General features: G+C 52.2%; 10 protein-coding genes across 10 annotated transcripts; 6 read left to right on the top strand and 4 right to left on the bottom strand.

Moving 5' to 3' along the window:
• Positions 1-2971: 2971 nt before the first annotated feature.
• Positions 2972-4606, bottom strand: MYCFIDRAFT_25730 (uncharacterized protein; the record flags this gene model as incomplete). The annotated part of the gene is made up of 3 exons (XM_007921523.1): positions 2972-3619; positions 3672-4212; positions 4263-4606. 3 exons carry the CDS (start codon positions 4604-4606, stop codon positions 2972-2974), a joined length of 1533 nt encoding a protein of 510 aa, XP_007919714.1.
• Positions 4607-5171: 565 nt separating this feature from the next.
• MYCFIDRAFT_54906 (uncharacterized protein) lies at positions 5172-7673 on the top strand. Its single transcript, XM_007921920.1, has 2 exons — positions 5172-5960; positions 6016-7673. Exons 1-2 carry the CDS (start codon positions 5280-5282, stop codon positions 7543-7545), a joined length of 2211 nt encoding a protein of 736 aa, XP_007920111.1. The 5' UTR covers positions 5172-5279; the 3' UTR covers positions 7546-7673.
• Positions 7674-7677: 4 nt separating this feature from the next.
• Positions 7678-9878, top strand: MYCFIDRAFT_75652 (uncharacterized protein; the record flags this gene model as incomplete). The annotated part of the gene is made up of 6 exons (XM_007922208.1): positions 7678-7765; positions 7906-7968; positions 8256-8417; positions 8633-8649; positions 8874-9168; positions 9229-9878. 6 exons carry the CDS (start codon positions 7678-7680, stop codon positions 9876-9878), a joined length of 1275 nt encoding a protein of 424 aa, XP_007920399.1.
• A 781-nt stretch (positions 9879-10659) lies between these two features.
• MYCFIDRAFT_184700 (uncharacterized protein) lies at positions 10660-12913 on the top strand (the record flags this gene model as incomplete). The annotated part of the gene is made up of 2 exons (XM_007922927.1): positions 10660-11939; positions 11998-12913. 2 exons carry the CDS (start codon positions 10660-10662, stop codon positions 12911-12913), a joined length of 2196 nt encoding a protein of 731 aa, XP_007921118.1.
• Positions 12914-13257: 344 nt separating this feature from the next.
• On the bottom strand, positions 13258-13944 carry MYCFIDRAFT_29235 (uncharacterized protein; the record flags this gene model as incomplete). The annotated part of the gene is made up of 1 exon (XM_007921719.1): positions 13258-13944. One exon carries the CDS (start codon positions 13942-13944, stop codon positions 13258-13260), a length of 687 nt encoding a protein of 228 aa, XP_007919910.1.
• Positions 13945-14284: 340 nt separating this feature from the next.
• Positions 14285-14992, bottom strand: MYCFIDRAFT_122388 (uncharacterized protein; the record flags this gene model as incomplete). The annotated part of the gene is made up of 3 exons (XM_007922926.1): positions 14285-14482; positions 14533-14896; positions 14949-14992. Coding segments are annotated over 3 exons (606 nt in total), but the record flags the coding sequence as incomplete, so codon positions are not given.
• A 382-nt stretch (positions 14993-15374) lies between these two features.
• MYCFIDRAFT_184697 (uncharacterized protein) lies at positions 15375-18113 on the top strand (the record flags this gene model as incomplete). Its single annotated transcript, XM_007922925.1, has 3 exons — positions 15375-15396; positions 15471-17532; positions 18062-18113. 3 exons carry the CDS (start codon positions 15375-15377, stop codon positions 18111-18113), a joined length of 2136 nt encoding a protein of 711 aa, XP_007921116.1.
• A 129-nt stretch (positions 18114-18242) lies between these two features.
• Positions 18243-19309, bottom strand: MYCFIDRAFT_129539 (uncharacterized protein; the record flags this gene model as incomplete). The annotated part of the gene is made up of 3 exons (XM_007922924.1): positions 18243-18923; positions 18982-19078; positions 19197-19309. The coding sequence occupies 3 exons, from the start codon at positions 19307-19309 to the stop codon at positions 18243-18245; spliced, it is 891 nt and encodes a 296-aa protein (XP_007921115.1).
• Positions 19310-19639: 330 nt separating this feature from the next.
• On the top strand, positions 19640-21396 carry MYCFIDRAFT_184695 (uncharacterized protein; the record flags this gene model as incomplete). The annotated part of the gene is made up of 2 exons (XM_007922923.1): positions 19640-19742; positions 20012-21396. 2 exons carry the CDS (start codon positions 19640-19642, stop codon positions 21394-21396), a joined length of 1488 nt encoding a protein of 495 aa, XP_007921114.1.
• Positions 21397-21665: 269 nt separating this feature from the next.
• MYCFIDRAFT_75643 (uncharacterized protein) lies at positions 21666-23043 on the top strand (the record flags this gene model as incomplete). The annotated part of the gene is made up of 2 exons (XM_007922207.1): positions 21666-21911; positions 21970-23043. The coding sequence occupies 2 exons, from the start codon at positions 21666-21668 to the stop codon at positions 23041-23043; spliced, it is 1320 nt and encodes a 439-aa protein (XP_007920398.1).
• Between the last annotated feature and the right edge of the window lie 103 nt (positions 23044-23146).

Here is a 23146-nt window from a genome sequence, read left to right as displayed (position 1 = left end):
GGCGGCTTCTGATCAATCCTCCCGCGCTGCCCATTTGATTCTGGAACACAAGACTGACGAGAGTCATCCTTCGCCGAAGGGAAGCTCCAAGCACCTTCACCACCTTATGCAGGGGGCTCGCGTCTTCTGCGCGCCTTTGCATGCTGCACCGCGCCGAAAACTTCACCAACCTGCATTGTCCTTTTCCAACATGCCCGGCGCCGTTGTGAGCGAGTGATTTGATGCGCAGAGCATGCACATTCTTGAGGCTATTTCGAGACTCCCCATTCGTTAGAGTTTGATGACAACGTGCCTGTTCCTTGCATCCTTGCAGGGTCCTCGTGAGTTGCAACGTTTCTACGTCAACAATATTATTATGCAGCTGAGCTGCGGCTGCTGACTCTACCAAGACCAAAATCCCCTCCCTGGTCAGTAGTAGGCACGACATCGGCACATCAATAATATTGCTTGCAAGGTGCGAAAGGGTACAAGTATCGTCGCAACATACGAGCGCGTGCAGTAGACTGAAAGTGAATGTGATGAACAGATCGTTCGTAGCTTCACACTCGGCCCATCAAAACTGCACAACGAGAACGAATAATTGCTGCAGCCTTTCTCCACGCCATCTCAGCAGGTGACACAGCAATCCGCATTCCGCCGGTCTGGACATTCACATCCAGCGGATAGATTGTGCATCCCTCATGCGCTTGAGTCGAAACACAGAGATTCTTGTTGTCCCTGCAGGAGAATCGGTTGGCTCCAAGCTTTTGCTGTCCCAGTGCGCATTCCAGAATTGGGACGACAGGCCAGTTACACCATTCGGCTTGAACAGGTAATGTTTCCTCGCAGGCGCCTTGGGGCTGACGTCCATTGTCTCTTTCGCTTACTTCACCCCCTGGATAAGAAGCTCTGCATTCTGCTGTACCAACCTAAATCGCACGCCATGGTCAAAGAACAAAGCAATGCCTTGGAGCTACCCATGAGTCGCAATGCAAGCAGAGCCGAGATCATCGGACGCAGTGACACTTGGGATCTTAAGTGGCGTCGGGAATTATTCCACTTAGCGGTGTGCAACAGCCATCTGATGAATAAGAATCAAGTACAAACATGAGGCTCCCTGTTCTTTAAACGCCAGCTTAGGCTCACACGCTGCTGACTGGTGTACAGCTCATCAAGCTCGATTGCTTGCATCCCGGTAACATCAGCAACCTACACCACTACCACATACTTCCGTTGGGACTTTATTAGCAAATGCCACGACGTTGGTAGCTGCGAAGCTTCTGGACAGTCACCTTGCAAGACAACTGTTGCAGGTACCACGGTACCACCCTTAGAAGTCTTCGGCACTACTCTTGCGGAGCGCTCGTGGCTGACTGTGAGGTATCAGAACTCATGCCTCGTGCCACCATCGCCGAAGCCAAAGATGCCGCAAGGCCAGCTCGGCTGTCACAGGGTCCTATGCTCGTGTACATTCCTAGGAGAATTGCTCATGCAGGCACATCCAAACGCAGAAAGATCAAGGACGTCGGAGACGTTTCCACCAGCCGGCTCCGAACGCAGGGCCAAGTTCGTCGAACATGACAACGACCAAAATGGCTGCTGCTGGGAAGCCGAGAAGTACAGTCGACCGGTGCGAGTCATTCTTTGCACCACCATAAAGTTAAAGTGGCCCTCCTGGCCGGACGGCGTCGTTTCGAGGAAGCAAAATTGACCACATCTGCTTGAGCCTGTGAAAGCCTTACCCTCTGAAGTGATGTCGGCCTCATTTTCAGCGATACTGAACAGACACTGGAAATATCGTGCCACTCGGTCAGCTCAGTCACGACAAACACTCCACTGCAGGCGGAGACAACTCGGTCACCGTAGACGTGTAGTACACGATAAAAGTTTTGAAGCAATAGACCAAACGGGCTGACTTCACCGACTTTACGAAACTTACCTATCCTCAAGAGTGAGTTTGCTATCAATTCTCGCGTTCAAACCTACCTCCTTCCTGCCTCTCACTACATGCATTCCCTGGGGAACACTCAGAGTGTAGAGTCATGACTCCAGCCTCAAGATCTCTGTTTCACTTGGGAGCCTTTTATGGTGGCATGCCAGGCTACACCGAGCAATGAAGAATGAAAACCTTCCCAGCATCGATCACAGAAAAATCAGGAGCAGAAAATTTCCATATACCTCGAACGTTCAAAGTCGCCAGCAATCTTCTTCCACGAGCAGAATCCCGATTGGCTCCTACCTCCATTCAGGCGCTTCGTGGTTGAATTCGTGTGTGTGCTCGTGACTTCCATTTCTACACTATACTATATTAGGTTTAGCGCTATTCGAGATCTCATTCTTTAGGCAAAGGATTAGGTAGAGTAGTATATGATTGGTTGTTCGGAAAGACGGAAGCTAGCCCTAATTTAAATCTATTACGTGCAATCTGACCAATTCACCACCGCGCAACGTAATCCTAAATGCATAAAGGCCTGAACGGAGGTAGATTGGCTCACCCACCCACCCACCCACTGAAGTTGAAACCTTGCCACATGACTTGAAATATATACTAGCCAGCTAGCCACCCATCTTTCCACTTCCACACTATACAATGCAAGATTACAAAGACCTCCAAACACGGCAAGATCTCACGAGATGGAAAGGAAGCGCATCTTCGCGAGACTGGTTGTGAGCGTCGGACTCTTCACGATGGCGCAGGAAGACATCGCGACTATCGGGCACAGACGAAGGCTGGAAAGGCGGAAACGCGATGCACTGGATCGGGTCTGGGAATGTTATCGTGTGCCGGCAGCCGATCTCAGATCGCCGCAATGAATTACTTCTCGCTAGAGCCTGGGTATCAGTCAGGCAGCTCTATCGCCTGTTGTCTCAAAAAGAACGCCATTCCATGCTTGTTGATCGCTAGCCCTTCTTGTGGCCGCCATCGCAACTTTTACGCCCTGTTCATGCTCATCATTCCAACGAAGGCATGTGTTCCTCCTAGTGAAAGTGCTCAAGACATGTCAATTTCCTGAACTGCATTACGCGAGTTCCTCATGATGCTCTTCAACAGTCGCTCGACGTTCTCCCAGTCGGCAGTGTCAAGCTTCGTTGGCTCAACACTAAAGTGCCTGCAGATTGACATCAGTTGCTGCCAGCTCTTGCGGTCGTGGACGAAGCTGAGTGCTGCACCGGTGCGGCCGAAACGCCCAGTGCGGCCAATGCGGTGGAGGTATGTCTCAAAGTCTGGCTGGCCATCTACAGTCTCGGGGATGTCGTAGTTCACAACCATAGTGACAGTCTGGACATCGATACCACGGGCAAGCACGTTGGTGGTGATGAGGACCTTGGCTTCGCCATCTCGGAACTTGCGGAAGACCTCGTCGCGGTCACTGCCCTCCAAAGCTCCAGTGAGTGACGCGACTGTGTGGCCTTCTGCGGTCATTCTCCGCTCGATCTCAGCAGCCGTATCGCGACGCTTGACGAAGATGATCGACGATGCAATGGTCATCAGTCCGTAGAATTTCGTTAATGCAGCGTACTTCTCCTCATCGTTCTGACAGTCAAGGTACATTTGCTTAATACCCCTGACCGTGAGCTGCTCGACTTCCAGAGTGATCTGGTTGGCACCAGGCGCGAATTGCTCGGCGAATGAGAAGACCTGTCTACATGTTAGTGATGACCGAGCGAAGTGGGGTTTGAGCACAACATACCTGTGGCGGGAAGGTGGCAGAGAAGAGAACGATCTGTGTGTTCTTGGGCAAGAGCGCCTTGACCCGCTTGCATTGATCACCCATTCCTTGGAGATCGAGCATGTTGTCAGCCTCATCAAGGGTGAGGATCTTGATTTCGCGGGGATCAATCTGCCGGCGCTTGAGCTTCTCGACGATGGTGCCTGCTGTACCAACAACGACCTGACCTTCCACGTTGCCGCGGTTGTTGGGATCGCGAACAGCCTCAGTGATTACAAGTCCATTACGCTCGAGCATGCTTCCCATCAATTGAGCAACACCAGCAATCTGACGTGCAAGCTCACGCGTGGGTGCCAGCACGATAGCCTGCGGCTTCTTTGAGTTCAGGTCCACGCGTTGCAGCATGTTAAGAACGAAAGCGGCGGTCTTGCCTGTCCCAGATTGCGACTGGCCGATCAGGTTCTGCGGCGGGTTTTTGAGAAGGAGTGGGAGTGCGCGCTCCTGGATCTTCGACGGGCGCTGGAAAGCCATGATCGACAAGCTTCGGAGTAGTTCCTCCTTGCTGGTGGGTGTTAGCAGCGATATCATTAGATGAGCAGGCGGGCCACTTACAGATTGAGCTCCTCGAAGCTCTTGATGGAATACAGCGGGTTGTTAGGGTCTTCTTGCAGATCGGCCAGCTTGACGTTGACATCGAACTCGGGCTCGTCCAAGCCGCGCGAGCCATGCAACCAAGTGCTGGCGCCATCAATTTGTGACTTGCTAACGTCATCTTTCTTCTCGTCGCTCTTTGCTGCTGCGGAAGATTCCTCGTCGTCGGCCCAGCTGAATTTTGAGGGCGTGAAGGTGCTGGCCGAGGGGTTCGTGCCATTGGCGGTCTTAGACTCTGAGCCCAGGTTCAAGCCGGCGAGCTTGGCGGTCTCTGGCTCGGTGGACGTCGGCTTGCTGTCCGACATGGTTGCGACTGTCTGCGGTGTATGAATGGGCGTGGTGCGTCAGTCGCGCGTCGAGGGTGTGAATGCGTCGCTGCTGTGGGTGTGTCTCGAAGTCCAAATATTTAAGGCTGTGGCCCTGTGGAAGCGTCGCGGGGCAGCACGCGGCTGGCTCCCGCGCGCCGGATCTGTGCGCTGCGGGAAAGAGCCAGGGGTGCACGTGCCAATGAAACTTACATAAGATTGGGGGCCGACATTGATGAGAAACGAAGAGTGATTTGATGTGCGAGTTGAATAATGAAATAGTCCGTGTCAGATCTCACATGGCGCACGTCACCAGCTGCAGCAGCTGCTGGCTGTTGCGTGTCGAAGGGTAGGATGTTCCATGTCCGCGGGGCTCTGGAGTCTGCAGCTGCCGGAGTGTCCCAGAGTGAAAGCCTGTGAGCCTGAGCCGCGCAACGCAACGCCTTCGCCTTGGCCAGAGTTCCGCCGAAGTCCTCGCCTGCGTCTGCGTCTGCGTCTGCGACTGCGACTCTGCGTCTGCGACTGCGACTCTGCGTCTGCGCCTCGCTCACTCTGATCTGCTCTGCAACTTGCGCGGGCGTGGGAAGCAGAGGCAGAGGGACATGACACCGCTGGACGACCGAACAATACCCCTACCAAACTTTGGCACATATGAACACAGCCTCCCCAAACCATGGCCGAAGTCGAGCTTGCTCCCAGCTTCGGCGCAGAGCTGCGAGATGGATTTAAGCCTGTGAATGCCTGGGTCACCAGCGGCATTGCATGGCTAGAGGAAATACAGCAGTTTTACCGAGAACGGAGCGCAATAGAGAAGGAATACGGCCAGAAGCTCAATGCGCTGGCCAAGAAATACTATGAAAAGAAGGCGAAGAGGAGTAGTTCTCTCAGCGTCGGCGACACGCCCTCAGTGACGCCGGGATCGCTGGAAAGTGCTTCCATGACCACATGGGGTGTACAGCTTACCACCTTGGAGGGCAGAGCCGCCGAGCACGATCGCTTCTCGAATCAGCTGATAACATCTCTGGCCGAGCCGCTCAAGCAATTGGCCGGAAAATATGAAGATCTCCGGAAGTCGCACGCCGACTACGCTGCTAAGCTAGAGAAAGAGCGCGACGGCAGTTATGCCGACTTGAGGAAGACGAAGGCGAAGTATGATGGTGTCTGCCAGGAAGTCGAGAACAAGCGCAAGAAGACCGAGAGCAGTTTCGATCATGGCAAGCAGAAATCTCAGAGTGCCTTTCAACAACAGCAGGCAGAGATGCGCAACGTGAAGAACACATACTTGATTTCGATCAATGTTACCAACAAGCAGAAAGAGCGATACTATCATGATTACGTGCCTGAACTGCTAGATGTAAGAAGTCATTTGGCATCAATACGACCATCTACTGACCATTCCTGTATCATAGTCACTCCAAGGGCTTTCTGAAGCACGAACTGCTGCGCTCAATCATCTATGGTCGAATGCAGCTTCGATGGAGAAGCAAACCTTAGCTCGCTCAACACAGCTAGTGGACCACCTATCAAACGAAATACCAAGGAACAATCCTGTTTTGGATAGCATGATGTTTCTGCGGCATAACGCTACGCCGTGGCAAGACCCGGCAGACTTTGTTTTCGAACCTGCACCAGTGTGGCTAGACGACGATACCATGGCAGTCGACCCCGCGAGCAAGACCTTCTTGATGAATATCCTTACCAAGTCGAAGTCTTCGCTTGTGGAGCTGCGGCGTGAATGTGACTCTAAGCGCAAGGAGGTAGAGGGCGCAAAACGTGTGCGGCAATTGATCAGAGAAGGAAAAGACAAGCGAGATGAAGTGGAGGTCGTGCGAGCACAGTTCCATCATCAAGAATTGCTGCACGAAGCAGACCGAAAACGAATCACTGCTGAAGTCGAAGTCAGCACAATCATCTCTGCGGTAGGAGATATCTCTGTTGGTGCCAAGAGTCATACATTCAAGCATCAAACATACAAGATACCTACCAGCTGCGATCTTTGTGGCGACCGATTATGGGGATTGAATGCGAAGGGCCTCAGTTGCGAACTTTGCGGGTTCACGTGTCATACGAAGTGCGAGCTGAAAGTTCCTGCCGACTGCCCGGGGGAACTGAACAAAGAACAGAAAAAGTCAATCAAAGCAGAGCGGCAAGCAGCTGCACAGGCCGTTCAACCCAACCCACCACCTGTCAGCAACGGCAATGGCAGCGCTGCACCTAGCTTGCAACGAAGCGATACCATAGGGTCGATGAATACACTCAGCTCCGGCTATGCAGCGAGTGCTAATCGCAGTGTGTCCGGCATGACGGTTAGATCCTCCACCGAAGACACTTCTGTGAGCTCAGCCGCGCCAGCTGCCAAGATCAGTTCCGGGCCCACGAGGCGAGTGATGGCCCCGCCACCTGCGCATTACGTGACTAGCAATGGAGCAGATTGTGGATCTTCCGAAGAGCAGAAAGGCAGAATGCTTTACGCATATCAAGCCACCGGCCCTGATGAAATCAGCGTATCGGAAGGTGATGAATTCACAGTCTTAGAAGCGGATGACGGCTCGGGCTGGATCAAAGTCAAGCCTGCTAAGTTCGGCGCAGTGGCTGGAATCGTACCTTCAAGCTATGCTGAGCTTCACGCTCCGGCGCCTCCATCGAAAGACACTCGACCTGTCTCGGTCGCAGCTACAGCTTCTACAACAAGTCTCAGCGGCTCAGACACACCTGCGAAGAAGAAACAAGGACCAGCCGTCGCGCCGAGAAGGGGCGCGAAGAAGGTCAAACATGTCGAGGCACTCTACACATATCAAGCTTCTGGCCCAGGAGAAATCGATATGGAGGAAGGCGAGAGAATGGTCCTCATCGCTCCCGATGGTGGCGATGGATGGTGTGAAGTCGAGTCGAAAGCTGGGAAAGGTGTTGTACCTGCCAGTTGGGTCAAAGACGTATGATGCATGAGAAAAGAGATATGGGCCCGAATTCGACATTTGTGCATAGCGCCGCGTAGTGGTATGAATGTGGAGGCGATATGAGGCATTCTTAGGTAGTCGTATACCTACCTATTCAGACACCTGGGAAGAAAGATGATCGCACAGGCATTGGTTGTGACCCAATTTCAGCAACCCTTAGTGAGTCTGATACAACCGATTTCTGGTGGTCCAGCATCTTTCAGTAAGTCCCCTATCAACTGTCATCACCATTTGCTGTGTAAGATACATGCAGTGTCATGCACGACGACGATTCACGTGCCTCGGCATCATTCTTCATCACATGCGACCCAGATCTTGAACTCAATCTACTTATGCGCAAAGGGATAGCTCTGGCTGGGGTCATCGTTGACGACATGATTACCAGGATCTTGTACGGTAGTGCATGTGAGCTCTGCCCTCATCACTGGTTAGGATGTGGCTAGGCACGTTTGCATGCAAGTGTGTACTGTAGCGACTGAAAGCTATACTGGTGGAATCGCTTCTCTTCCAGTCTATCCATCTACAAGTTTCCCTCAAGCACCAGACTTCCAGTCATTCAATCTAACAATCATGGTGGTACGCTCAAATAATGCCCCATCAAGACCAATCTATAAGCTAACCGATGCTGCTTTCAAAGTACAAATCTCTGAAAGATAGCGCCAGAGACAATCCCTCTCAACTTGGCGATCCAGTTTCTTTGAAAGCTGAGACTTCGAAGACCGAACCTACGGATCAGGACAGACCGAATAAGGGAAATGACGGAGACACTTTGAAACAGAAGGCTCAGGAGAAGTTGAAGAAGAATCCTAGTGCGCTTGGGGATCCTGTCTCGTTGAAGGCTGAGACGAGTGATAGTGAGCCTACAGATCAGGATCGGGGGGCTAAGAGTTCGTCGAGTGGGAAGCCGAAGATATGAGCGGTCGGGTCGGAGGCGGATGTCAGAATGAGATGGGTGTTGCATGTGATTTCGGAGACCATGGAACAGGAGTGGAGTGAAGTGAAGCGAGGATTAGTTGACATATGCTCGTGTACAATGCTACACCGCCTTCATAAAACTCAAGGTCTTGAGACTTCGTGGTTGCCATTGTGAGTGGAATTTCTGTTTGTAAGATGCGGTAATGTGCGTTGTTGTGGCTATTGTCGCTGATCATGCATGCGTTACGCACGTCTTGCTCATGCAATTGCTATTGTCGCTGTTCATGTCTCATTAGTAGCTGCCTCATCAGTAGCTGCCTCATCAGTAGCTTTCTCATCAGTAGCTTCAAATTCATCACTCCTTCACCGTGATCACCACTTGCTTCTACTCATAGCTTCTCATCACGGCCAAACACATCCATTCCGCATTCTTGCGAGCAACCAGCAACACGATGCTGCCGACTCCACCACCTACCGAGAAGAAGGCTCAAGGCATGTTCGCAGAGCGTCAGCGCAAATTGAGATATTACGAGGATGCGTACGGCAGACGCAATGCAGATGAGGGTGCAGAAGGACGGCAAGATCTGTGCGAGTCGGAGCCGGATAGCGAGGACGAAGTGCAGCGCGACGAGCAGCATCGTCGTAAGACTCCAGGAAGGCAGAGCCATGTCGACCGCAGTAGCGAGCCTGGTAAGCAATTTTGATTTTCATATTGCGATAGAAATTGTCCTTCGGCTGACCGATGCGCAGAAGAAAGCGACGATTCTGAGATTTCCGAAAGCGTGTATCTCGACCGGCCACAGTACAAGATCGCTCCAAATGTCAACGGCAAGCGGTCTTTGACGGAGCAGGAGTACGACACGGCGAAATCGGATCAGCAGCGGCTGGGTATGTTCGGCTCAGCAGCGCCTTCAGCAAGAGAGCCCCGAGGCAGGACGGCGGACTCAGATGGGTACTTCATGTCTGGTGGTCGTGGTCGCGGGGATAGTCCCATCTCGCTTGCTGGCCGCGATAAATATGTGTTCAATGAGCGTGCAGCTCCCACGGGAAAGGCAAAGCGGACTAGAGACGTCGCTGCCGTGGTTGAAGACATCGAAGAGGCTCCCAGAAAGAGGACTCGCGTTCGGCGTCCTGCGCATCGTCAGCTTATCAAGGCCCAGCTCCAGGAGAAGGCTCGAGAGGAGCGATGTGCGCGACGTGCCGCTGCGAAGGCTTCACAGTGCGAGAAAGCTGGAAAAGGTGGGAGCATTGAGAAGAAGGAATCGGCGAAAAAGATCCGGGCATGTGGGAAGGGTGGGAAGAAGAGCGGCAAGCGGGGCAGTGGCACCATGCGCGCAGCAGTCGTGGTGATCGACAACAGTCATATCAACTTCGCGGAGTACGAGCGCTTCGAGCAGTAGCCGTGGCCGTGGCCGTGGCCGTGGCCGTGGCAGGAGGAGGAGTGCGGTGCTCCTGCTGTGCATACCTTCGGCTCAGCTGGTGTAAGCCTGCGAGCGTGCCTGAGGAAGGAGAAGGCAAGGATACCACCTGCACACCTGCAGTATGACATTTCACTGCTCGTCATTGGCACTAGAACGACGGGCCGATGTTGCAGCGCCAACTTCCTCAGCTTCCCGCATGGGAAATGTTGGATACAGCATCAGACATCAGAACTCATTGGAAATCTTGTCTTTTCTCGCTCCTGACATGACGTATCAGCTGTTCCCACACGGTCTTCCAGCCACTGCACGCTTCAGCCACCTGCAATCCCATAGCCAAGCCTTGGCCTGCGTGGTAGGACAGCCTGCTGCTCCAGTCTGCACCTCGACCGTCCACACCATTGCCTTTCCTTCACTTGCCTCTCTCTGCCGTTCGCTCTTCGCCGCGCCACGCCGAATTGTCACTACACCACCTCACCAACACCTCTACCCCTACCAAGCCTCGCGCCAGCATCGACATCGACCTATTGACCGTTCCTTGTCACATCGGCTTCCCTTGGTTTGCTAAGCAGGACATTGGCGGGGAGAGATGGCCACACAAGTCGAGACCAATCCCAGCGAGTCAGGAAGAGCTCAGGCTGCCGTGGATGCAGTGAAGGACAAGGCTGCGCTGAATCGCCACGATGCCTCCCGAGCTTGGAGCAGGCGCAAGGTCGCGACGCCGACGGAGACACACGAGCCAATCCCGCAAAACGAATTCGGCATGGGCGCAGGACCTCAGGTAGTCAGTACGTCTGAAGAAACGGAAGTCCTTTGCGGTCCTCTCATCAACTACAAGCACATGAGCAACGAGCTCTCAGATCAGCCGACATGGCACGGAAGTGTACTGATCGTGACGACCCCGGGAAACAAGCCTGCACCACTTTCTCTGCGCTGCGCCGGTCCAGTGGGAGCTGCCAGTGGGGCTGTCAATGGCACAGGCGCACCACAAGAGCGTACCTTCGATGCTGAGAGGCTGTTCGAGGACCCAAAGAAAGGATTCTGGCGTTACTTGATCGATGCGCCCTTCCTCGAGCAGGAGACGGCTTGGGACTATCTCATCCCTCGCATGATTTCTGAGACCGATCGCGCTCCTCTCGACAAGCCCAAGCGCTTCGTTATCCCATCTCGACATGACAGCATGCGTATCATGTTCCACTCCTGCAACGGCTTCAGTGTTGGAACCGATCTGAATGCATGGACTGGTCCGGTGCTGTGGACTGATGTTTTGCGTGTGCATGAACAGCAACCATTGCATATTATGATTGGAGGTGGCGACCAGATCTATAACGACAGTGTCCGAGTTGACGGTCCTCTGCGTCCATGGACTGACATCTCCAACCCAAGAAAGCGTCGCGACTTTCCCTTCAATGAAGATATGAGGAGCAAGTGCGACGATTACTACTTCAAGAACTATGCCAAATGGTATAAAACCGAACCATTCTCAACCGCGAATGCGCAGATTCCCCAGTTGAACATCTGGGACGACCACGACATCATTGACGGCTTTGGATCATATACCGACCACTTCATGAAGTCCTCCGTGTTTCGCGGTATTGGAGGTGTTGCTCACAAGTACTATCTTCTCTTCCAGCATCACATTCCGCCACCTCCTTCGACCTACACCACAGATGCGCCACAAACGACACACACGACGGGCAAGACTACTTCCCCGGATGCAGTGCAATTACGAAATACATTTGTCATGGTTCCGAAGTCGGAAGATCCGAGCTTCATCATTGGAAGCAGACCCGGCCCATACGTCGAAGAACGAAGCCGCAACATCTATTGCCAGCTGGGCAAGCGTATTGCGTTAGTCGGCATTGATGCCCGGACGGAAAGAACAAGACACCAGATCAACTACGAGGAGACTTACGATGCTATCTTCAAGCGGACTAGCGACGAGCTGGCGAGATCGAATGGTGCGATCAAGCACTTGATCCTCCTGCTCGGTGTGCCCATCGCCTACCCGCGACTGCAGTGGCTCGAAAACATTCTCTCGAGGTATGCTTGCATCAATGATGGAGTAATACTCCCGACTCAAACTGACTTTTCTTCACAGTCCTATCATTGGTCCCATCAAGTTCCTGAACAAGCGTTTCGGTGTAGCCGGCGGCCTCTTCAACCAGTTCGATGGTGGCGTTGATCTGCTCGACGACCTCGACGACCACTATACAGCACATCAGCACAAGAAGGAACGAAAAGCTCTTATCCATCGACTGCAGGAGGTAGCCAAGAAGCACAGTGTCCGCATCACCATCCTTGGTGGCGATGTCCATCTGGCTGCAATTGGTCGATTCTACAGCAACCCGTCATTGAACATCCCCGCGGAGCGTGATTACCGATACATGCCAAACATTATCAGTTCTGCCATCACCAACAAGCCACCGCCACAAGCCGTGGCAAATCTGTTGGCGAAGAGAAACAAGATTCACCATCTTGATCATGAGACCGACGAGACTCTGCTTGAGCTGTTTGATAAGAACCCCGGCGAAGGTGAGGAGGGCGTCGTTGCGAAGACTGCCAAGAACAACCACGCCACCATGCCGAGCCGCAACTACGCGATCATCACCGAATCTCATTCGCATGCAGGAAGCCAGACGAATGGTGCAGCAACCGCTGGTGCCGTCAATGGCGCGGTCAATGGCGCGGTCAATGGCGCGGTCAATGGCGCGGTCAACGGCGGTCAAGCAGTTGACGGAGAGCTGAACGGTGTCGGCAATACCGCCGATAACAGCGACTTCAAGCTCCCCAAGAACATGCGCGAGCCGATCCACAAGGGTGAGATTCAAGCCGGCACACAGCATCCTGCTGCTCAAGGCCTGCAAAAGACTGGTCTCGCGGGCTTGCACGGTCTTGACGTTACCATTCGCGTTGAGGTCAAGTCTGGTGACCCATCAGGCCGGACAGAGGGTTATGGTATTAGTATCCCTGCTCTCGAAGCCGGTGCTTACAAGAGCCAAGGCGAGCGGTGGTAGGAACATCGCCACGCCAAGGTCGGAGGGGAGGTGGAAGATGGGAAAACTTCTAGATGGCACAGTTTGTGCTGTGCGTGAAGGAAGGCTCACGGTTCGAGTCTTCTCGGTCTTCTCTTTTATGTAATGGGATACCCTGTACAGTTTCATTAGTGGGTGCAGATTTTAGTACTTCAACGGGAAATACATCAACGGTTGGCCGAAGGCACCGTTCCTCTCACAGGACCTAAGTTATGCATACCTCTCGAATGGTTCTCGTTCCCTTTTCTATCTTCACAGATGGCACTTCCTTTTGTCATCTCCCTCATTCCCTTCTCGAATCATATCATCCTGTCTGTCGATGCCCCTCACATCCCATCCCTGCCTCCAGCACCTCCAATATGGCTTCCCATCGAGTCCTTCACCCCAGAAGCAAGCGTATGGTCCGACGGATTAGCTGCCGCCTCATACAAAAAGTTCACAGGTTCGCGACTCAATTTCATCCACTCTCCCTTGAATCCCAGATAACTTATCCTCGTCTCATCCTCTTCCCCCCTCCCCCAATTCTCCTCGAAAAACAAGTCCAAACTCCTCACAGTATTAAACAACGCCCTCTTGACCGGAATCTCTTGCACATCGTTCGTCTGACTGAGTTCCAATTTCTGCGTCGGTTCGAGATCTGAAGCGGTGGAGAAGTCGAGGCCTTCGCGGTTTACGTAGAGTTTCAAGGTCAGTGGTGCGGAGTCTGTGGTGGAGGTTCGGATCAGGATGGAGTGGAGACGGATTTGTGCTGTGAAGGGGACATGCATCAACAATTGTTCGTCCGCGTCCGAGACGAGTTCGGGGGTTGGCGAGAGGCGGTCTGTCCAGGTCTTTTGGAGGATTTGGGAGCCGGAGCGTGGGATCGATTCGTTTAAGGTGTTGACTGCGCTGAAGTCGATTTGGGAGTAGATGTGGTTTTGCAGGGCTGGGGTTAGATCGTCCGTGTGGTCGTGGGATGCGCCTTCGGAGTGGTCATGGCCGTGGTGAGAGTGTTCGTCATGGCAGTGAGACATTGTGTGCTGTGCTGTCTTGAGTGTGATCGAGCCGGAGCTGATCTTCTGGTTTGGTCGTGGTGTACATGTTGATGGAGAAGAAATGTGAAGGCGGCTTCATCAATGTCGCGTGCCCCGCGTTTGCTGTGCGTGCCTCTGAGGTCATGGTTTGGTGGGATGGACGAGAATTATTGAATTGCAATTGCTTGATGCTGCAAATTGGATACAATGTTTGCATATGCCGCCTATATACTCATGAAATGCGTCGTGGGTATCACCAACGCCATGCCCAAAAGTTTCCTCCCGTATGTTGAAAGTATCAAGCAGCGATGGCTTCATTTTGCTGCCTCGCAGCTCTCTCTTCTCGCCTTCTCTTGATTTTCTCTGCCGGCGATTCTTGAGGAGCGTCAGGTAGCTCGCCAGTGGTAATTCTCGGTGCGTCAGGCAAGTTTTGTACTCCTTGTGCTCTGAGCGCTTCCTGCTCCATGGCTTCAAGTTCATCCTCCACTTCATCCTCATCCTCATTCGACATCTTGCCAGCAAGCATATCGTTGATTTCCTATTTCTTGTCAGCGAAATGACATTGTTCTGATCAATGCTGTATCCAACCTTCTGATATGCTTGAGCCTCCGCACTCTCTTCCAAGATCATCTCGACTTTGTCCAAGCCTCCCATCTCTTTGTGTATTTCTTTCAGCACAGCTGTACCCTGCTGAAGTCCAAACAGCACATCTTTTTGTACTAAGGCGAACTCCACATCACTCGTAAGTGCTTGCAATTGTGCTAGCTGCTGATCTGTTTTGGCAAGAAGAGACTCCTGGTATTTCTTCCTTCGCAAAGCAAGCAGTGCTTTCTGCTTATTTCCAGATCGAAGACATTCTTTCGCAATCTCAGTCTCTCGACTTGTGATCGTCGTGATTCGTTTCTGGTACTGATGTAGCTTATCTCTTTGGATCTTGAGATCGAGGATGGCTCTGGTAGGAGTCAATGAAGGAGGCAGATGCTTAGCTGCTCGTGTTCGCACACCTGTCCTGATCCGAGACCTTGTTCTTGCTACCCGAGTTGCCCATATTCTACACGTTGAGCGATGAGCACCAATATCGCGGACATCGTTATTGCAGGCATGCAAGTCAAGAGATCGAGTTGGGCTCATGCGACTTGGCACGCGGCAGGAACGCCATGTGCCCGGCCCGAGCTCCGTCGATAGTGCTTGCCAAAATCTGCACCTTCCACCTGCCAATCGACTCAACCACTTCCACGATAACATCGAACCTTGATGAAGAATCATCTATCTCCCGAAGCACACTTTGATTTCAGGCCTCGAGCCACAACTTCGGTCGCATCGAATCGCTCTTTTCGTCGAAGGTCCTTACGACGACGACTCCATCACTCATGACAAACGTCGACTCCATATAAATTTCTCGGATTCAGCTCTACGCTGCGGGTATAACTATGCGACTACAAGGAGCTCTCGGTGCATCAAGCCAGCAATCCACCGCGGAGCGACGTCGCCTGCTAACAATGATCTAGACAACGACATTAATATAGCTGTACAAAAGTTCCTCGCCGATGGTGTGGCTCCAGACGTGGTATCGCTGTATACGGCCCTGCAACGTTCCAATTCGGCACTCAAAAGGAGGCCCAAGAAAACCCTACAGGCTTCATTGGAGCGTGTTCTCGAATTCATAGGGGCCAACGAAGGCGACGAGGTCGACTCCGACACTATAATTGAAGACGCAATTCCGGAGAACGATCTTGGTGCCGACATAATGAATCGGAGCTTGAGAGCGAACTTGAGCAATGGCGCTCCGCAAAACGCTTCCGCTGGACAGGCACCTACTGAGCAGTCGGTTTCCGTTGGCGATACTTCGAGAAAGCGTCGACCAAATGGAGAGGCACTGCCGAAGCGACAGAAAGTCGAGAAAATCAATATGGACGCGCCTTCCGATATTTCATTCGACGACGTAGGCGGCATGGACGATGTTATTGATCAATTAGCCGACAATCTCATCATGCCTTTCAAATACCACAACGACTACCGCGAGAGCGATTTGCCGCTTCCGAAGGGCATTATGCTTCATGGGCCTCCAGGATGTGGTAAAACGATGTTGGTACGAGCGATGGCTGCAGAAATGGGGGTGCCATTCGTCGAAATTTTGGGTCCCGCTATCGTATCCGGCATGAGTGGCGAGTCAGAAAAGGGTATTCGCGAGCGCTTCGAGGAGGCCAAAAAGAACGCACCCTGTCTGATATTCATCGACGAAATTGATGCGATCGCTCCAAAACGTGAGTCAAGCCAGAGTCAAATGGAGAAGCGGATAGTGGCACAGCTGCTTGTCAGCATGGACGAGTTGCAGCGCGACACCGAGAAGCCGGTAATCGTGCTCGCAGCAACGAACCGACCAGACAGTATCGATCCGGCCCTCAGAAGGGGTGGTAGATTCGGAACGGAAATCAATATCGGCGTTCCCAATGAACAGGTGCGCAGAAGAATACTGGAAACTCAAACACGGAAGATGAAATTGGCTACGGACGTCGACTTCACAAGGCTCGCCAAGCAGACAGCAGGCTTTGTTGGAGCTGATTTGCACGATCTGGTCGGCAAAGCTGGAGCGCATCAAATGAGGCGCCTTCGACTCGCATATGAGAACCAAGCCGTGGAGCTGAACGTCCAATACAGGGCCTCAGAGAGACAGACCGTCGACAGAGTGCGAAGATTGAATGCTCGTGCTGACGCCAACTTGCCAAGACCTGAAGGCTTTGAAGTGATGCAACTCGCCATGGAAGATTTCCAAGCAGTTCTACCAGTTATCACTCCTTCAAGCAAACGCGAGGGATTTGCGACCATCCCAGATGTTTCATGGAAGGATATTGGAGCCCTTGCGACGGTTCGCGAAGAGATTATGACCGCAATCGTGGAGCCTATCGCCCACCCTGAATTATACGATGACTTTGGCGAAGCGGCTCCGTCAGGTGTGCTTCTCTGGGGCCCTCCAGGCTGCGGCAAGACCTTACTAGCAAAGGCTGCCGCAGCGGAGAGCAAAGCAAACTTCATCTCAATCAAAGGACCCGAGTTACTCAACAAATTCGTCGGAGAAAGCGAGGCAGCAGTACGAAAAGTATTCCAAAGAGCCCGATCCAGTGTACCTTGTGTTATCTTCTTCGACGAATTCGACGCCTTGGTACCGAAACGCGAGGACGGCGGAAGTGAAGCTTCGTCGCGAGTCGTCAACACGCTTCTGACTGAACTGGACGGACTCAACGAGCGAGCAGGAATCTACGTTATCGCAGCCACTAATCGGCCAGAGCATATCGACAGTGCCATGCTCAGACCTGGTCGGTTAGGCACTCACCTCTTCGTCGATTTACCAGGTCCAGATGAGAGAGTCGATATCCTTAGAGCCGTCGTTCGCAACAAGCCTTGTGAATTTACTCCACAACTCGCTCAACTCGTACGAGAAGAGTGTCATGAGTATTCGGGAGCTGATCTGGGTGCCATGGTCAAGGAGGCTGTGCAGAGCGCTATCAAGCGAAGATCGAAACAATTGGATCTGGTCGACTTCCAGTATGCTGCGAAGCGTGTGAAAGGGTCCGTGCACGACGCAGCTAGGTATAGAGGTGAATTGCAGAGAAGGTTCACAAGGCAAATTCTGTAGGATGCTGGCAGTAATTGACTCCTTGAAAGTCGGAAGACTGGCCCCTACGTTCTGTTTGCGACACTTCCAGATCATGTGCTCACGTTGAGTTGCCAGGTGTGCTTCATCAGGTAATCAGCTCCGTCAGCAGGTAATCAGCTCCGACAGCAGATATGGGTCCCAGGCGATGAATGCTCTTTGCGACTCTGGAAACCAGGGATCTCGAATGGAGCTGTCTGGTGCAAATGGCTCTTGGGAAGCCTAGATATCTCTATAGTATCCACATTCCGAAAAGGGCTTCAAAGGTCAAGCATTGACGATAGATCTCAAGCTGTACGAGGCGGCCTTCAGAAAGTCGAGCTCTCGAATACAAAGGGTTTGGTCCTGGAGAGATCATGAGAACTGTTGGCTTCTCCTTTCGGTGGCCCTGCTAAGCACTGAAATTCTTTGTATGGAGCATCTTGCGAGCACTGGCCGAATAGTTTTACTACTATCAGTGCAAAGATACAACCACGTCATGGCTTTCATTCGCCTGGGCGTCAAACGTCCGAAGTAATATATACACTCTATCACCCCAGCGCCATGCTGTGAAGACCAAACGGTCGAATGCCTCTATACCAACTCCCAAACTCCTCGCATCTGACCGAAATGCCGCTGTTTCTTGCTCGATCGCTCGCGTCTTCCTCTATTCATAACCATAGTACTTCCTATAAATCTTCTTGTGCTGCTCCAAGAAGAGGAAGGTGGCAACCGTATGTGGTCCCAGACGAATGAAACTCGGGACCCAACCTTTGAATACCCACATTATGCCTTCACTTGCAGTGATCTTCGTCACCAAACTTATTATACTCTCTTTCGCGCTGGCGCCCATGACTCTGGTCTTGATCACATCGACGGGACTGCAGACCGTCGTTGCGACAAATCCAGACATCAATGAAGCTGTGAAGTGGGTTGTCAAGGTATCACCCATACTTGTCAACTCCAATAGCTGCCTCTTGAATACATCGTAACTTGCCAGCTGCGACGCTGTCATGAGCACTGCACGCGTGCTGTTGGGCCATACTCCTCGGAAGAGACTTTGAAATCCTTCTTCGCGAATAATTCTGAACAAGCCGTCGAAGGCATGTTTATAATTGCGTCGCTCGGCTGCGGGAAGGGCTGCGTCGTTCTGCATTCGCACGTTCAGGATGTCTGCTGGGTTTCCTGCAACACCACCTAGAAAGCCTGATGTGGAGGCCATCGCTACGAGTGCACCAAAGGATGGCTGGCCACCGCCGCCGCCGCCGCCAAACCTGTTTTTCAGCTCTTCATAGACTCCAAATCGTGTCGTGCTGTAGGTGATCTGGCGCAAAAGCGCTGCTGTGAGCTGTAGCAATACGATCAGTTCATGCCAGGTCGCATCAGCGATCGTTGATCGTTCTCACTCCACGGTAGAGACCCGGGACACCATCGCTCTTTACAATATGTGTAAACATGCCAACCATGCCCTTCTTAGGTCCATCGCTCTTTTGCATCTGCAGCCTGACCTGTCCAAGCACATATTAGCTGAAGTCGCATATCAGAGATCGTTCCGAAGCATACCTTCACTACGCAAAGCTGTCAGCATTCTGTGTTGGTTCACACGCAAGCCCATCAAAACTTACAAAGATCCAATGGATGCGTCACGCAGGCGGCCAAACAGCTTGCGCTGCCGCCGAACCACAGCGGATAGTGGATTGCTTTGACATCCTGACTTTTGGATGTTGCAGACATATCCGTAGGGTCATCGCTCCATGGAAGGGCGCGAGGGGAGATGACGAGACGGAGCGAGCAGGTGTTGCGGGAATGGTATGTGATATTTGATTGAGCCGGGAATAACTGGAAATCAATGGTCGGCAACGGCAACAGGCCCGGTTCCTGGGCGAGCGGCGGCACGTTGCTTTGCAGGGATTTGCGGTAAGCGATTGGGTCGGTGATGATCGGAGGTGCTTCTCTTGAGCAGCAACGGATTGTGCTCGTCAGGACAGCACTGTTCTTTTCTGGCAATAATCAACTTCATCTGATTGCATCTTCAATGAGGTACATGTAGTGAAGGCTGAAACGATGGGCAAGTTCGGCTCATCGGCCTCACTTCTGGCGCTGCCGGTTGGTATACGGTCTCTGCTTAGAGCACCCATTGCTTGCTGCCGGAGCTATGCATCTACTGGTCAGTTGCCTTTCTCACTCCAATACCACATCTCTGTCGGCACTTCCTTCTGATCTCGCGGCAATGGTGCATTATTCACCGCTCGGCATTCAGTCTTCGAAGCCGCAGTCAGCGATGTCGCAACTTCTTCACTTACAAGCATAGTGGATAGTGCGGCCCGGAGCTCGCTCCAGGCTTACTTTGCACATCTTGACTGGCGGGAATAAACTCCACATTCACAAGACTCAGCTCAATGTCTAGACTCACAGACTAATGACCAATTGGTGTAGATGCAAGACCACAGACGTTGACCATTGGAGGGAAACAGTATCCTACAGACGACTGGACCAATGTGCCTTCGTCGATATTGTCTAATTATGGACGGAAACTGCATGTCCAGCCCAATCATCCCCTCTCGATCACCAGGAAACTCATAGAATCGCGGTTCCCTGATTTTCAAAACCATAACGAATTGACCCCGGTGGTAACCGTCAAGCAGAACTTCGATTCCCTAGGGTTTGCAGCAGACCATCCTGGACGGAGTAGAACAGACACTTACTACGTGAACAAAGACACTGTTCTGCGAACACATACCAGTGCGCATGAGGTCGATGTCTTTCGTGCCAATACCAGTCCGGGGTACACTATTTCAGCAGATGTGTACCGTCGAGACGCGGTCGACCGAAGCCATTATCCAGTTTTCCATCAGATGGAGGGAGCGTTAACATGGGATCGAAATGACTTTGCTAATAGCAAGGCCCTCACGAATCAGATCCTGAAAGACATTGAGGGAATTCCTAAGCATGATCTTGCTGTGGACGACCCTAACCCAACATTTGATCCTGTGCGAAATCCGCTTCAGACCGACTTTCACTCGCCAGAAGAAGCTGAAGCTGTAGCCAAACACCTGAAGCGTTCGCTAGAGAACATGGTCGTTGCTATATTCTCAGAAGCAGACAAGGCTCTAGCTGCATCTGGCAACGATGTTGAGGGAGAGAAGGAGCCTCTGAAGGTACGTTGGGTCGAGGCATTCTTCCCGCATACCTCTCCTTCGTGGGAAATGGAAGTCTGGTGGCGTGGCGACTGGTTGGAAGTTCTTGGTTGTGGTGTGATCGATCAGCCGCTTCTGAACAGGGCAGATGTCTCGTCCAGAGTCGGCTGGGCCTTCGGCATTGGCCTTGAACGAATCGCGATGCTGCTATTTGGGATACCAGATATCAGGCTTTTCTGGAGCAACGATCAACGCTTCCTTGGACAATTCGACGAATCGAAGCCAACTCGCCGTTTTCAGCCATTCAGCAAGTATCCGGCCGCGCCTAGAGATGTTGCGTTCTGGCTGCCCAAAACCGGTCCGGTTGTCACAGAAACTCCAGCAACAGTCTCATCTGCACCTTCGCCTGCTGGAGGTCAGCCCACTGAACCACCTTTGACCACAGAAACGCCAGTGTTCCACGAGAACGACCTAATGGAGGTTGTCCGCAACACGGCTGGCAACAGTGTCGAGGACGTGGCACTTATCGATGATTTTACGCATCCAAAGACGGGACGCAAGAGTCTTTGCTACCGAGTCACATATCGCAGTCTTGAGAAGACACTTACGAATGAAGAAGCGAATAGCCTCCATGAACAGATCCGCTCTGAGCTCGTGAACAGATTTGGTGTTGAGCTGAGATGAAAGAACATCAGTAAAGAGCTCCACTCACCGTGTCAATGTTCAAGAGATATGTATGTATAAACTTCACAGCGACCATGTGAGAAGAGAAAAGTTGTACATTAGCACCTGAAACACCAACCATCTCACCAAGCTACCAGCCGCATTCCAGAGAGGCGTAAAGCGGGCTGTTACCCCACGTACGTCAGTGCCAGGTGGTCAAGACAAGCCACATCTCCTGTTATTGTTGAGAGCTAGGTATTCCATATCGAAATACATTGACCACCTCCACCATGACAGAAAACCTCGGCATCTTCGAGACCTTGGCAGTTCAAGTCACCCAAGAAGCACAGCGTCTAACAACATTCTTCAACGAAAATGGCTACTACCAACCAGATTTCAAACAAGGAGGCTTCACCGAATTCGACGAATTACCCCCCGAGATCGAAGCTAGTAGGAAGCGTCTCCAAGCTGCTGCCAAAGCTGTGCAGGATTTGGCTGCTGGACCGGAACGATATGTGAGGAGCTTGGCGAGAAGCGTAGGTTATCATCAACCTCCTCCTCTGCGCAAGACATTTTTTGATATATTTTGTGCAGTATCACGACTCCACAACCCTCCGCTGGCTCATACATTTCAAAATCCCTGAAGCTATACCTCTTGGCCGAGGAGAATCAATCACGTATTCCGAGCTTGCGAAGAAACGTGAGGTTGATGAGAATATCCTGAGGAGGATTGTCAAGTATGCAATTACGAATCACATTTTCCATGAGCCTTCGGGTGATGTGGTAGCTCACACTGCTTACTCGGCTATTCTGGTTACGGATGCTGAGTTGAGAGCTGAGATCGATTTCGAGGTCGAAGAGGGTTTATCCGTTGCTGTGAATCTTGTTGAAGCGCATGAGAAGTGGTCGATGAGTGATGGGAGGAGGAATCGGGCTGCTTTTCAGGTTGCGAACGAGACAGATTTGGAGGTTGGGGAGTTTTATGAGCAGGATGTGATGGAAGAGAGAAGGGCGGTGTTCTCGGCTGCGAGACCTGATGAGGGGGTCGAGGAGGAATGTTTGATGAAAGCGTTTTCTTGGGAGAAGGTTAAGAGGGTTGTGGATGTTGGTGGTTCGAAGGGCGAGACTGCTATTGCGCTTGCGAATACATTTCCGGGACTGCGCATCATGGTTGTTGATTCGGAAGCGAGGATTGATGATGGAAGGGAGAGTTTGCCGGAGGATTTGGAGAGAAAGGTGTACTTTGTTGGAAGCGATATCTTTGGTGAGGATGGGTCGATGCTGGATGAGGTGCATCAATTTGGTGCGCAGCTGTATCTGTTGCGGAATGTCTTGGGGAAGTGCTCAGAAGAGGAGGCGAAGATCGTTTTGAGCAATGTCGCAGAAGTCTTGCACGGTGCCGGCCAGGGAGCGAAGTGCTTGATCGTGGATCGAGTCCTGCCTTCGTGTTCTTTTGGTTTAGAACCCTGGGATGCAGAGGATGCGAAGGCTGCTCGACATAGAGATCTTCATGCTTTGGAGATGGGTAATGGTGCAGAGAGAAATAGGGAAGAGTGGGAGGCACTGATGAGCGCCGCAGACGAAGGGTTGAAAATTGCTGATATTAGAGAGATTGACGAGAGTGCTTACAGCATACTAGAAGTTGTGTATGCTGACAGTGATGATTGAGTCGTGCTAAAGAGCGTAGACATAGATCGGAAAATGGGTTAGAAGAGAGATAATAGACGGCATAGAGAATCAAGGGCCTAGAAGCAACAGCTTGGTTTCCAAA

Source organism: Pseudocercospora fijiensis (genome assembly GCF_000340215.1).
Source record: "Pseudocercospora fijiensis CIRAD86 unplaced genomic scaffold MYCFIscaffold_1, whole genome shotgun sequence".
Classification (NCBI taxonomy): domain Eukaryota; kingdom Fungi; phylum Ascomycota; class Dothideomycetes; order Mycosphaerellales; family Mycosphaerellaceae; genus Pseudocercospora; species Pseudocercospora fijiensis.
The sequence above is the reverse complement of the archived record's forward strand: the minus strand, read 5'-3'. Positions and strand labels throughout refer to the sequence as shown.